This window comes from Mytilus edulis, chromosome 2, assembly GCF_963676685.1.
Source record: "Mytilus edulis chromosome 2, xbMytEdul2.2, whole genome shotgun sequence".
Classification (NCBI taxonomy): domain Eukaryota; kingdom Metazoa; phylum Mollusca; class Bivalvia; order Mytilida; family Mytilidae; genus Mytilus; species Mytilus edulis.
Window position 1 is genome coordinate 23,479,341 of NC_092345.1, and position 12,676 is coordinate 23,492,016.

The window sequence follows — 12,676 nt, forward strand, 5'->3', positions numbered from 1 at the left end:
TTATGATGGTCAAAGGATCTGTATACTTTTTGGTGAAAATAAGATTAAAACTTTTTGAGTTACGGCACTTTGTAACTAAAACAGGGATATGTTTTTTTTCACATGTCGCACCGTATCTCAAAAACGATACTTGATTATGGCTTAAAACTTTAAACACTTCTTAGTTATGTTAATCTTAATATCTGTATACTTTTTGGTGATGATTCAAAACTTTATTTTGGAGTTATTGAGTATTTTGTTAAACAGGGGAGGTTTTTTTTACATGTCGCACCATATCTCATAAACGATTTATGATTATTGCTTAAAACTTTACACATGTCTTTGTTATATTAATCTAAAGATCTGTATACTTTTTGGTGATGATTCAAAATTTCATTTTTGAGTTATTGAGTATTTTGTTAAAAAGGGGGAGGTTTTTTTTACATGTTGTGCCGTATCTCAAAAACAATTTATGATTATTGCTTAAAACTTTACACACTTCTTTGTTATATTAATCTAAAGATCTGTATACTTTGTGTTGATGATTCAAAACTTTATTTTGGAGTTATTGAGTATTTTGTTAAACAGGGGAGGGTTTTTTTACATGTCGCGCCGTATCTCAAAAATGATTTATGATTATTGCTTAAAACTTTACACACGTCTTTGTTATATTAATCTAAAGATCTGTATACTTTTTGGTTTTGATTCAAAATTTTATTTTAGTGATATTTAGTTTTTTGTAAAAAAAAACACAGGGTTGGGGGTTTCACATGTCCCGCCGTGTCTCAAAAACAATATATGGTTATTGCTTAAAACTTTCTCGGAAACTATTTATGATTATTGCATAAAACTTCCACACAAGACGTCGGGCGTATCATGCGCTCATGGCGCAGCTGTTTATTATCCATGCCGTTGTCAGTTTATTTTCGATTTATGAGTTTGACTGTCCCTCTGGTATCTTTTGTCCCTCTTTTTTTGAAATAAACCAATATATTTGCATCAATAAATTTGAGAATCACGATGTCAAAGAGACAACAACCCAACCTTAGAGCAAACAACAGCCGAAAACCAACAATGGGTCTTCAATGCAGCGAAAAACTGGCTCCACTGAGCACCCGGAGGCGTCCTTCAGCTGCCCCCTAAACAAATATGTATACTAGTTCAGTGATAATGGACGTCATACTAAACTCCGAATTATACACAAGAAACTAAAATTTAAATCATACAAGACTAACAAAGGTTAGAGGGTTCTGACTTGGGAAATTTTAGGCGCATAAATGCGGTGGTGTTAAACATGTTTTTGAGATGTCAACCGTCCCTCCCCTATATACATCTACAGTAGCCAATGTAGAAAAAAATTATCATAAAAAATAAAATAAACCAACCAAAACAAGATAATAACGTCAACCTTGCATGGAAGTATTACATTGACAGGGTCAAACTGATCATACACCCCCCCCCCCCCCCCCCAAAAAAAAACAAAAAAACCCCAACAACAACAGAACAAAACAAAACAAAACAAAACAACAACAACAAAATTTAAAAAAAAAACCAACAAAACATATAAAGATATTTGCGTAAAACTTATCATAAAACAACTAAAAACAAAAATATTTGGAAAACGGAGTCGAAATCTGCTTATTTAGGTTTTATGGTAGTGCGTTCCTTGTAATGTCTAGTTTGGTAATTAGCGTTATCACAATAAATCAACAACATGGAAGCTCCCGGTTCCTTTTCCTTCAAAATGTTATTTTGCAAACTATTTGTTATTTTTGTATGTTTGCAGTATTATAGATGTAATAGTGAGGTAAACTATGAATCTATTTTTAGCACTACGAAGGGTGTCACTGCAGGAATTCAATCTCATTTAGTTGCTTGCATCTACAGACCACAGGCCTCAAGTTCAACATAAAATTGTCACTTTTTAAAGGTCCCTCACACAAGCACTTGTTCTCGTTATATATAGGGATAGTAGATCTTCCCATGGATAGAAAACAAGTTCCTGTGGTCCCTCATTATAAATGGACAAAGATGACACCTCAAAAACTACTCCGAATAAAGACTAACCAAAATTTTGTGTTTTAGAAAGATAAAATGAATTTTAGATAGGCATTTTTCTTTGTTCCTGCAAAACACAAGCTTTTGTTTCTGTCAAAGTATTATGTACTTCGAGATTCCCCCAGTGTAGACACACCCTTGATTGACTGAAAGGGCACAGCAGACCCATGTTCACTCCCTAAGCATTAATGATGTGTCCAGTCTGATTGATTTCCAGGTCAAGCTGGGGACAACTTTGACCTACCGAGGCCCCTGGAGTATCTAATCTAGTTTAAACTCCACCATGGATACCAGAGATGTGTGTGGGAGGATGAAAATCACCCTACTGATGTACTGAAAATTTGACATCTCGAGTGAGAATCGAACTCGGGACCTTCAGCACTGTAGCCATCGGTCTTAACCACAAGACCACGTACCCACTGTCAATGACAATGGCCTTTACTTCAGAGGGGGTTTACTATCCACACTCATACAAATAATCATGTAAAGCATCTCCACTAATATTTAAAAATGTTCTTAACCGAGTGTTTTTACTGAAAATGGCACATATTCGTAACAAATACGGCGAACTTCCTTAAAGATGAATAGACCCAAACGATTTCCTAAGAACATGAAGAAGTTCCAAGCCTGTACGTGTTAAGGTTCATGTGGACCCTTGATGGCTAAAATGGCTGCATGTTCAACCCAAATTCACTCAGAATACAGACAAAACATGTGCATATGGAAAAACCTTGGATTTTGTAATGTAATGTTTTTACTTCTTTTTGTAAAAATAAATATCTCATCTATCAATACTGAAATTGCACAGAAGTAGACTGCCTGACTGGGAGATAAAATTATAATTAGTAATTTTATAATGAACATAATTAACATAAAATTTTGTGTTTTAGTGCATAGAATTTAAAAATGGGATGAGAACAAAAAGATAAATAGACCTCTATACTTATAATTTTTTTCTGAAATGGCCCATTTGAGTTTGTCAATGGACACTTGTTATTTTAAAAGGCTCAAATTAAATGAACTGATCAAAATTAGGGTCATGGTCCCATTGTAAAAAAATCCTTCCCAATGATCACTGTTTTTATATTACAAATTTTTCACTTGTCCCATCAGAAATATATTTGGTGATTCTACCTGTCTGAGACCTATGTCCACTTGTACCAGACAATAAGCATGATAATACATAATGTAAGATTTTATGAGATGGTCCAGTGATTAAACATGAACATTACAAGATGTCGTGTTAATAAAAGTTAACTATTTATGGTCAAAGATATTCTTGTTTTGTTGGGGCATATTTAGGAATATCTCTTCTAAAATACGTCTTCTAGTATCTCAATTAGAAAAAAAAAAAATCATAAAATGAGAATATTTTTTTTAACCCTTTTCTTGGTTCACTTATCTATACCTGGACATAATATTTTGTCCCAGCTAAACAGTCTGCATGGTTAGCCACTAGTCCGATGCCCCAGACTAGTAAAATTTCATTCGGACTTGTAAGTTTTTGCCAAATTTTGTTTGGCCCAATAAGAAAAATGTCAGAATATTGGTCTTCGGACTAGTAGTTGAAAAAGTTTATGGTGCAGACTGGCTAAATATGTTTTCTTTTCAAGCGAGTGATTTAAATTAATTTTATTTACAAATGAAGATGTTTAGTCTACATTTTGTAAACATGGTAAATTGAGATTATTGAATATTTTACTTATTTAGATTTTAAAATATATAGTTATCTCACAATTTACATGTACCATATAATTTATACAGGAGGGAAATTACCAAAAGACATCTAGAAGAGTTATCCGTACTGCACTGAAGGAAAATATGAAATTTCAACGTTTGGAGATATTTTATACATGTATCTGTAATTAGACTAATATATCAACATATTATTTATTTTATATGAGCAGCGATTAGACATTTAAGTTTATTAATACTTTGTATATATATATTTTATTAGGAGAAAGTTGAGGAATTCTTCAAGAGTGGACACACAAACAACTGGGCAGTACTTGTAGATACTTCTAGATTCTGGTTTAATTACAGACATGTTGCTAATGTATTGTCTATATACCGTAGTGTCAAAAAATTAGGAATTCCAGACAGGTTAGTTCATTGTAATTTATTTAGATATTTCAATATGAAGTCTATAACTTCTTTATCATACATTTTATATTGGTAAAACAATGAATTTAGGTATTAATCATACCTCTGCTTTTAAAAAATGTGGGGGTATACTGTTTTACCTCTGTCTGAACATATGTCCATCCATACATCTGTCTGTCAGTCCTTCCGTCCCATTAATATTTTTAGTCTCATCTTTCCGAGGAACTATGTGCATTATAAGGATTTATGACATTTGGTTTCAGGGTTTATATAAGTCAGCTTCACTGTGTGATGCGTTTTCAGATTCATCACTCAACAACTTCCTGTTTACCATATACGTTAGTTTTAGTGGGCAGGGGATTCATTTTCACTTGTTTTGATATCATTAAAAAAATGTCTAAGAGATGTTGACCATAGCCCTAACATGAATTTAGTAGTATATGTAAACTTGTACAATAAGTTGCATTAAACATGTTGACTTCTATCTGTAAATACGATCATAATAAATAGAAATTGATATTTTTTACAGTCATATAATTTTAATGATAGCTGATGACATGGCTTGCAATCCTAGAAATCCTCGTCCAGGTTAGTATATATTCTAGATGTTCATAGTTTTAGATTTACCAAAAATATAAGTTATTTTTTAAAATTAAAAAACTAGAAACTTGAGAACTATAGTGTAACATATATTCCTATAACTACCGTATATCAGAATTAGTAAAAAAAAACGTCTGATCATATGCTCAATGCTAACAAAATACTTAAAATGCATGCAAAACTGAACATTAGGAAGGTTGAAGGGTAATGCAGTTATCAAATTATTATAAGTGCAGATTCAAACATACTTTGGGAATTGAAACCAGTGAAATTCTTAAGTCTAAAGAGAGACCGAACAGTTAGGTTGACTGGTAAAACATATCCTCATATGCATTTATCCTATATATAAAAATAATGTTAAAGATGTTTGACCTTTCTCTGAAGTTGATGTGTTTATTTAGTCATTTATTTTCAGCTACTGTTTTTAATAATGCAAACCAGCATATCAATGTATATGGAGATGATGTAGAAGTTGATTATAGAGGTTATGAGGTGAGTACTTACTGAATAATACATGAAAAGGTTCACAATTCTGTGGTCACAAAAGGATTAGACAGTTCAACAGACAGCCTAAACATCCCAATCCTCGAAAAGAATAGATAAAATAGACATGCGACTAAGAGCAGCAGTTAGTCCAGATGAAGGCAAAAACATTGTTGGAGTTAAATCAGTTTTACTGGAACACACTCCCCACTTTGCAATTTTAGACTTAATGTCAGAAATTAATCATGTAAAATAAGAAATTGTTTGTGTAAATTCATTCTTGCAAAAATATAATTCAATTTGAATAATTATTATGAAAGTTTTAAAATTACTACTTTTTGTAAGTCTGGTATATATGTTTTTTGTTTCTTGTATTATTAATACAATGTTTAAAAAATTGATGTGCTGGTGATATGGTTGATTTTACTGTTCCATATTTGATATTTGTATATTTTATGTTGCTGTTGAGAATTTTGATTATTTTGGATATTGTTTTGTTTAGGTAACAGTAGAGAATTTTATAAGAGTGTTAACAGGACGACTACCACAAAGTACTCCACCCTCCAAACGGCTGAGTTCTGATGAACGAAGTAACATTTTGGTGTATATGACAGGTAACATGCTCACTTACAGTTTACACTGAACAAATTTTTTTTGTAATGAAATATAGATACTGTCAATTCAGAAATTATTGCGAGGTTTTTATTATTGCAAAAAATACGACAAAGTTGTGAACGCAATAATTTAAACTAACATTTTGAAATATTTTTTATGAATTAAATAGGATTTTTCTCAAAATTGTAAAAATTAAAATTGCATTTAAGTCTAAAACATCGAAATCGCAATAATAAATGCACGCAATAATTTCTGAATTTACAGTATTTAGAATGAAGATTTTTATGGTTATCCATACGACTAAATGAAGAGACCAAGTTCATAGATGGCTTTAACGCTTCTGAAACCATATTTGTGATCTGACGTATAAATGCAGTGTTTTTTACTTCCTAAATTTATCTTTGAAACTATCGTGTTTCCACAGAAAACACCAATTTTTGAGAAATATCCAAATTTGGAGACTATAATCGAATCATGTCTGATACGGTTTCCAGCATCCTCAGTTTATGTACTGCAAGACAATTTAACCCACAGCCAACTTGCGCCACTCAAAAACTCTCATGATTTATTACAAATTGTATCACTTTATCAAACTTGCATCACTCCAAAAAATTAGAAATATGACAAACTTGAAGAGATGCTTTTAATCATTAGATTGTTTTCTTCTTCTCTTATTAAATTGTTCTTTCTAGGAGCACTGGTGTAACACAGAGACAGAACTCACACCACTCTAGAAAGAAAAAAAATACAAAAAATTTGCACCACTAAAGAAATGTTTTAAATTATCAAAGAGTTCTAGATTGTCTTCTTCTTCTTTTGAGTTATTTCCTCTGTTTTTAGAGTGCCTGTATTTAATACACAGAGACAGAACTTGACTAAAATAAATAAAATTCTACTAACTAGCACCACTGTGAAATCTTTTAATCCTCATTGTTTAAGGTGTTCATCAACTTTGTAAAATATTTCTTTCCTAAAAAAAGAGTAAATGTTCAACAACATTATTTTATAGGTCCTTAGATTAAGCGTTTAATTGTTTATTTCCATTAGATTATTTGCTTGAAATAATTGTTTTTGGATCTATTTTAGGACATGGAGGAGATGGGTTCCTCAAGTTTCAAGATGCAGAAGAAGTATCCAATGTAGAACTGGCTGATGCATTTGAACAAATGTGGCAGAAACAAAGGTTGTTTTAGTTGTTTTTTCCCATTTTAATTTGTTAGTATTTCAGAATTTAATGAATTTCAAGAGTTGTCTCCCTTTCCACATGACAAATTTTTCATTTGTATTTTACTTACTTGAAAATTGTTTCTTTATATTAGGCTAGAAGAATATTTTAATGCAAATTAATGCCTCATTCATGTGCAATATTATAAATTATTTTTCAAACATTTCATTTGTCAGCTGAGTTAGTCATAAGAAATATGAAAAAAATAGGATATAAGAAACATAAGAGAACTTGGAAAGGAAACTTCTACTCTATGATATTTACTTATCTAGTTGATAGCAAGTAATTTTGTCAGATATTTGAGCTGCTTTATTTTTGCAGTCGAATCTTGATGTATTAAACTCAATTGTGTCGAAAAACTGGGATCCGTTTAGATATTTTGCTTAACAAGTTTGTATATCGTCATAAAAAAGCAATCATTTAATACTATTTCTCTATTTTCAGATACCATGAGATATTCTTTATGATTGACACATGCCAAGCTGAGTCAATGTTCCAGCTTTTTTATTCTCCTAATATTTTATCTGTAGCTAGTAGCCATGTTGGGGAAGATTCTTTATCAGTAAGTGTTACTTCGTTTATTTTTTGTGCATATCAGTGTTATTTTAATGTTTATTTTGACTTGTATTCTGGCATTGTGAACAGACCTTTTGAGTTATCTCTCTTTGTTTCTGAACATTTTTTAATCAGTAACTCCTTCAAAACTCTTTAGCAGTAATCAACCAAAAGTTCAGAAAATGCCTATTAGATTGAAATAAACAATTAATTTCCCCATAGGCGACAATGATAGCCTTTTATGAGATACAGACCTTAGAAAGTTGATTTGATAACGAAATCTTGCTAAAATTACAGAAAAGTTAATCGGACAGTGTTTTTTGGTCCGAAAAAATATAGGTTCGCGTTGCTTTTCTTAACATATTTTGTACTTATCTCCCATGCCTATCAATTTTGCACTTAAAAATACTTGTCTCATCCTAGCGTTGAAAAGACATCTAATTTCCGTATGGGCTAAGGAAAATAATTTGTTTGGCCTATGATATAATGCAGAATGCATGAAGTCCCTAATAATAAAAAATAACGGGCGCACATATCAACCAATCAGGATTAGCCATACTCTTAATTCTGAATACCATTTCATGCTCATAAAATGGCAGCGCTCATACAATCTAATGGTGTAATGTAACCTATACTGTTACAGTAATTATGCATCTTATATTTAGAGTTTCAAGTATCCTCTAATGGACTACTATGTTTCCTCTATTTAAGTTTCTTATGGCGTTGTGGCTATTACTTTATTAAACAATACACATCATTTATATATAACTCACTTCTAAGATCTGAGTTACATGCAGGAAAATTCCTTTCAAGTGACTACGATAAAAGTGTTTAAAACATTTTGTTGTCTCCCTTTGTCAAGAGAGAAAGAGATGTCATATACGATGAATTCCAAATAACCTTGACCATTTCATGTTTAAAAATTTATGTTGGCTAGACAGAAATTCAATTTCACAGCATAGATTATTTAAGAAGTTAACAACTATATGTCTTCTTACGGCCTTCAACAAATAGCAATACTCATACAGCATATTGATCTATAAAAGACTTAAAAATCACAAATGTTAATGATTTCAAACAAGAAAACTATTCTGATTTCTGTATAAAAATTGTCCCGATGAAGCCTGCCTTGCAGGCGAAACATGTAGACCATAGCAAATAAAATTGCAGACCATTTGAAGTGTTGTTGTCAATTCAGAGGTATAATTAAATTTTGCATTCATTTGCATAATTTGACAACCCTGCATACCAAGGTATCCACTTCAGGGACTCTATCGAAATGATTCACACAGGCGTTGGTTCACCTCATGGAGTTTAATTTATTCTGATTTATATACAAGACAATGAATAAAAACAAATATGACTTAGGACAGGCACCTACACTACATAATGGTTGCAATTAAATGAAAATTAACTGATTTATTCCATGTCACATGATAACCTGTTACCCAATAGAATTGTTTCTAATATATGTAAGGTGTAATTATAGAAAACATTAACATAGATTGGATGATAAGTTAAATAATTGTATTATATCTTGATGAAAAAGAAGTTAATTAGATGTATGTTGTGTATTTCAGCACCATGTAGACTCCAGTATTGGTGTATATGTAATAGATAGATAATAAAAATTTCTTGTTGTGTATTTCAGCACCATGTAGACTCCAGTATTGGTGTATATGTTATAGACAGATATACATACTATGCTTTAGAATTCCTAGACAAAGTAACACCAGATAGTAAAAAAACAATGGGACAATTTGTAAGTAGTTTTTAACTTACAAATGTACATATATATCATTATCTTCACACATGTTTCAAACTGGACTACTCCTAAAAAGTTCTGGAAGAAAAATTGATATCAACTATTCATAATTTTGATAGACAATTTTTGTGCATTCAGAACTCAAATAAAGGTTAAACTTTTGGAAGATTTTGTTTTTAGGTTTGTTTTCACTATTTTCCTTGTATTTTATGAAAATTATTTAAATAGATAAAGTGAATCCATCCAGCTAGTGTAATGTAATTGATAAAATTGAGAAAAACATTTTAATCATATATGTTGCATTCAAATTGAAGAAAATTATTTGATAATTACATAAATTACTTTTGAACATCAATTTATTGAATGCCACTGGATCATCATGATTAAGAAAATCAATAACCAATCAATCCATCATCAAGTCATTTGTTCAGACTACAAAGAAAAAGAAACACAAGAGCAGTGGTGTAGTGGTTAATAGCACATTTGAATACTAACACAAAGGTTCCTGGTTCCATCCCCGCTCAGTGGAGATTATTATTTTAGGGACTGTATTTTCGGCTCTTCTTTGACACCATTTACGAGTATGGTCTTGAGGAAACGATAATACTCTGTCCCAAGGGGACGATAAATGGCTGACCTATGTTACGAGAGAGCCATATCTCTTGTACGTAAATAACACCCTTGTAGATTTAAAAAAAAAGAAGGCTAATGCCACTACAAGGCAGTACTCGCACCTGCAAAGTGGAAAGGGATTAATATAAGTTGTAATAACTTGTTTCCCAATCCACTATAAATAAAAATGTTTAAACTAAAGAAACACAATTTAAAAATGTGGTGAATACCTGGAGAATATTATTTTTGTCATGGCATAACTGCCTCTTTGACTTGTACCCCACAATCACTTTGATTTATACCTTAAAATGTATAAAAAAAATAATAGAAATGTTGGTTTTTTTTCAGTTGAAAGTTTGTCCAAAGAATTTATGTATATCAACAGTAGCCACTAGAACAGATTTATTTGCCAGGGACCCAAATAAAGTCCTACTTACAGATTTCTTTGGAAGTGTAAGGAATGTTGAACCTTTAGACAAGACCATCAAACTTCTAAACAAAACAGATCAATGCATGTAAGTTACTGTTATAGGATAACAGATTTATTAAAAACTTTCAAATACTGATGTATAAGAAAACAGTACTTGCATATTAAACAAAACTGAAAGAAAGTATTTGAGAAAAAATTTCTTCAGTGTGCCTTTTTTTTTTTGGGGGGGGGGGGGGAGTTGAAATATTTAAACTACTTTTAAAATTACTGAAAACAAGTTTCTAATAATTATTTTTATTCAATTGTAGAACATTTGATTGCAAAAAAAAGCAAGGATAAACATTCATTTCAACATCATATGATGTTATTTAACATTCATTGCTAATGAACTTCTTGTTTACCTATTCTCATATTTAGGTATAATAAGTGTGTGATAACTCTCTGTACAACTTGTTTTCTATTTTTTTACAGTAAAGATAGCTGTCAAGATAAAATACAGCCTGAAGATCAAGATCTAGAGCCTTTATCATATGCAGAACAATTCCCAATGCCTAAATGATTTATATGGATGTAGGGAACTTAAAACTTCTGTGATAAAATTCATGATAGCAGGCCAAGTAATGAATGACTTAGTGACAATGACTTCGAGATGGTCTTGGAACAGCACACTGGCCCTGTGAAGGCATATCTTATGGCTAAGGAATGATGACATCTAATGATTGTGATAAATAATTCTTTTGATTTTGTAATTTTGGTGTTGTTTTTTATATTTCTTATATAAGTGACAGTTTATAGAGTTGTTACATGATATATCATTCAATTATGACCCCATTAGAATTTAATATTCAAAATGATTAAGTTCAGAAAACGTCATTTTCCTAGAGTTGTAGGTTAAATAATGTTTTCATGATTTAATCACTTTTTATACGACCGCAATGGTTGTATATTGGTATCACGTTGGCGTCGGCGTCATCGTCCGAAGACATTTGGTTTTCGCACTCTAACTTTAGTAAAAGTAAATAGAAATCTACGAAATTTAAACACAAGGTTTATGACCATAAAAGGAACGTTGGGATTGATTTTGGGTGTTTTGGTCCCAACAGTTTAGGAATTGGGGGCCTTAAAGGGCCCAAATAAGCATTTTTCTTGGTTTTCGCACAATAACTTTAGTTTAAGTTAATAGAAATCTATGAAATTTTAACACAAGGTTTATGACCACAAAAGGAAGGTTTTGATTGATTTTGGGAGTTTTGGTCCCAACAAATTAGGGGCCAAAAGGGTCCAAATTTAAACTTTGTTTGATTTCATCAAAAAATAAATTATAACCGTGTATTCAGATTCTTAATTTTTGGTCCTGTTTTCAAATTGTTCTACATTAAGGTCCATAGGGTTCAAAATTAAACTTTGCTTGATTTTAACAAAAATTGAATTCTTGGGGTTCTATGATATGCTGAATCTAAACATGTACTTAGATTTTTGATTATGAGCCCAGTTTTTAAGGTTGGTCATAATCGGGGTCCAAAATTATTATATGAAGTATTGTACAATAGCAAGAAATTTTTAATTGCACAGTATTCTGCAATAGCAAGAATTCTTCAATTGCACAGTATTGTGCAATAGAAAGACATTTTCAATTGCACAGTATTGCGCAATAGCAAGAAATCTTCAATTGCACAGTATTGTGCAATAGCAAGAAATCTTCAATTGCACAGTATTGTGCAATAGCAAGAAATCTTCAATTGCACAGTATTGTGCAATAGCAAGAAATATCTAATAGCACAATATTGTGCAGTAGCAAGAAATTTTCAATTGCACAATTTTGTGCAATAGCAAGAAATATTCAATTGCACAGTATTGTCCCGTTTTCAAATTGGTTTACATTAAGGTCCAAAGGGTCAAAAGTTAAACTTTGTTTGATTTCAACAAAAATTGAATATATGTGGTTCTTCAATATGCTGAATCTAACCATGTAAAATACTATTTAGATTTTTATACGACTGCAAAAATTTTAATTTTTTGGTCGTATATTGCTATCACGTTGGCGTCGTCGTCCGAATACTTTTAGTTTTTGCACCATAACTTTAGTATAAGTAAATAGAAATCTATGAAATTTAAACACAAGGTTTATGACCATAAAAGAAAGGTTGGGTTTGATTTTGGGAGTTTTGGTCCTAACAGTTTAGGAATAAGGGGCCCAAAGGGTCCAAACTTGAACTTTGTGTGATTTCATCAAAAATTGAATAATTGGGGT

The 12,676-nt window shown here is 31.4% G+C and overlaps 1 protein-coding gene across 1 annotated transcript; it reads left to right on the forward strand.

The window, feature by feature from the left end:
- Positions 1-1,664: 1,664 nt before the first annotated feature.
- Positions 1,665-11,174, forward strand: LOC139511759 (GPI-anchor transamidase-like). Its single transcript, XM_071298809.1, has 10 exons — positions 1,665-1,786; positions 3,995-4,140; positions 4,670-4,728; positions 5,156-5,232; positions 5,726-5,837; positions 6,925-7,021; positions 7,508-7,625; positions 9,270-9,380; positions 10,344-10,510; positions 10,897-11,174. Exons 1-10 carry the CDS (start codon positions 1,694-1,696, stop codon positions 10,982-10,984), a joined length of 1,068 nt encoding a protein of 355 aa, XP_071154910.1. The 5' UTR covers positions 1,665-1,693; the 3' UTR covers positions 10,985-11,174.
- The last annotated feature ends 1,502 nt before the right edge of the window (positions 11,175-12,676 follow it).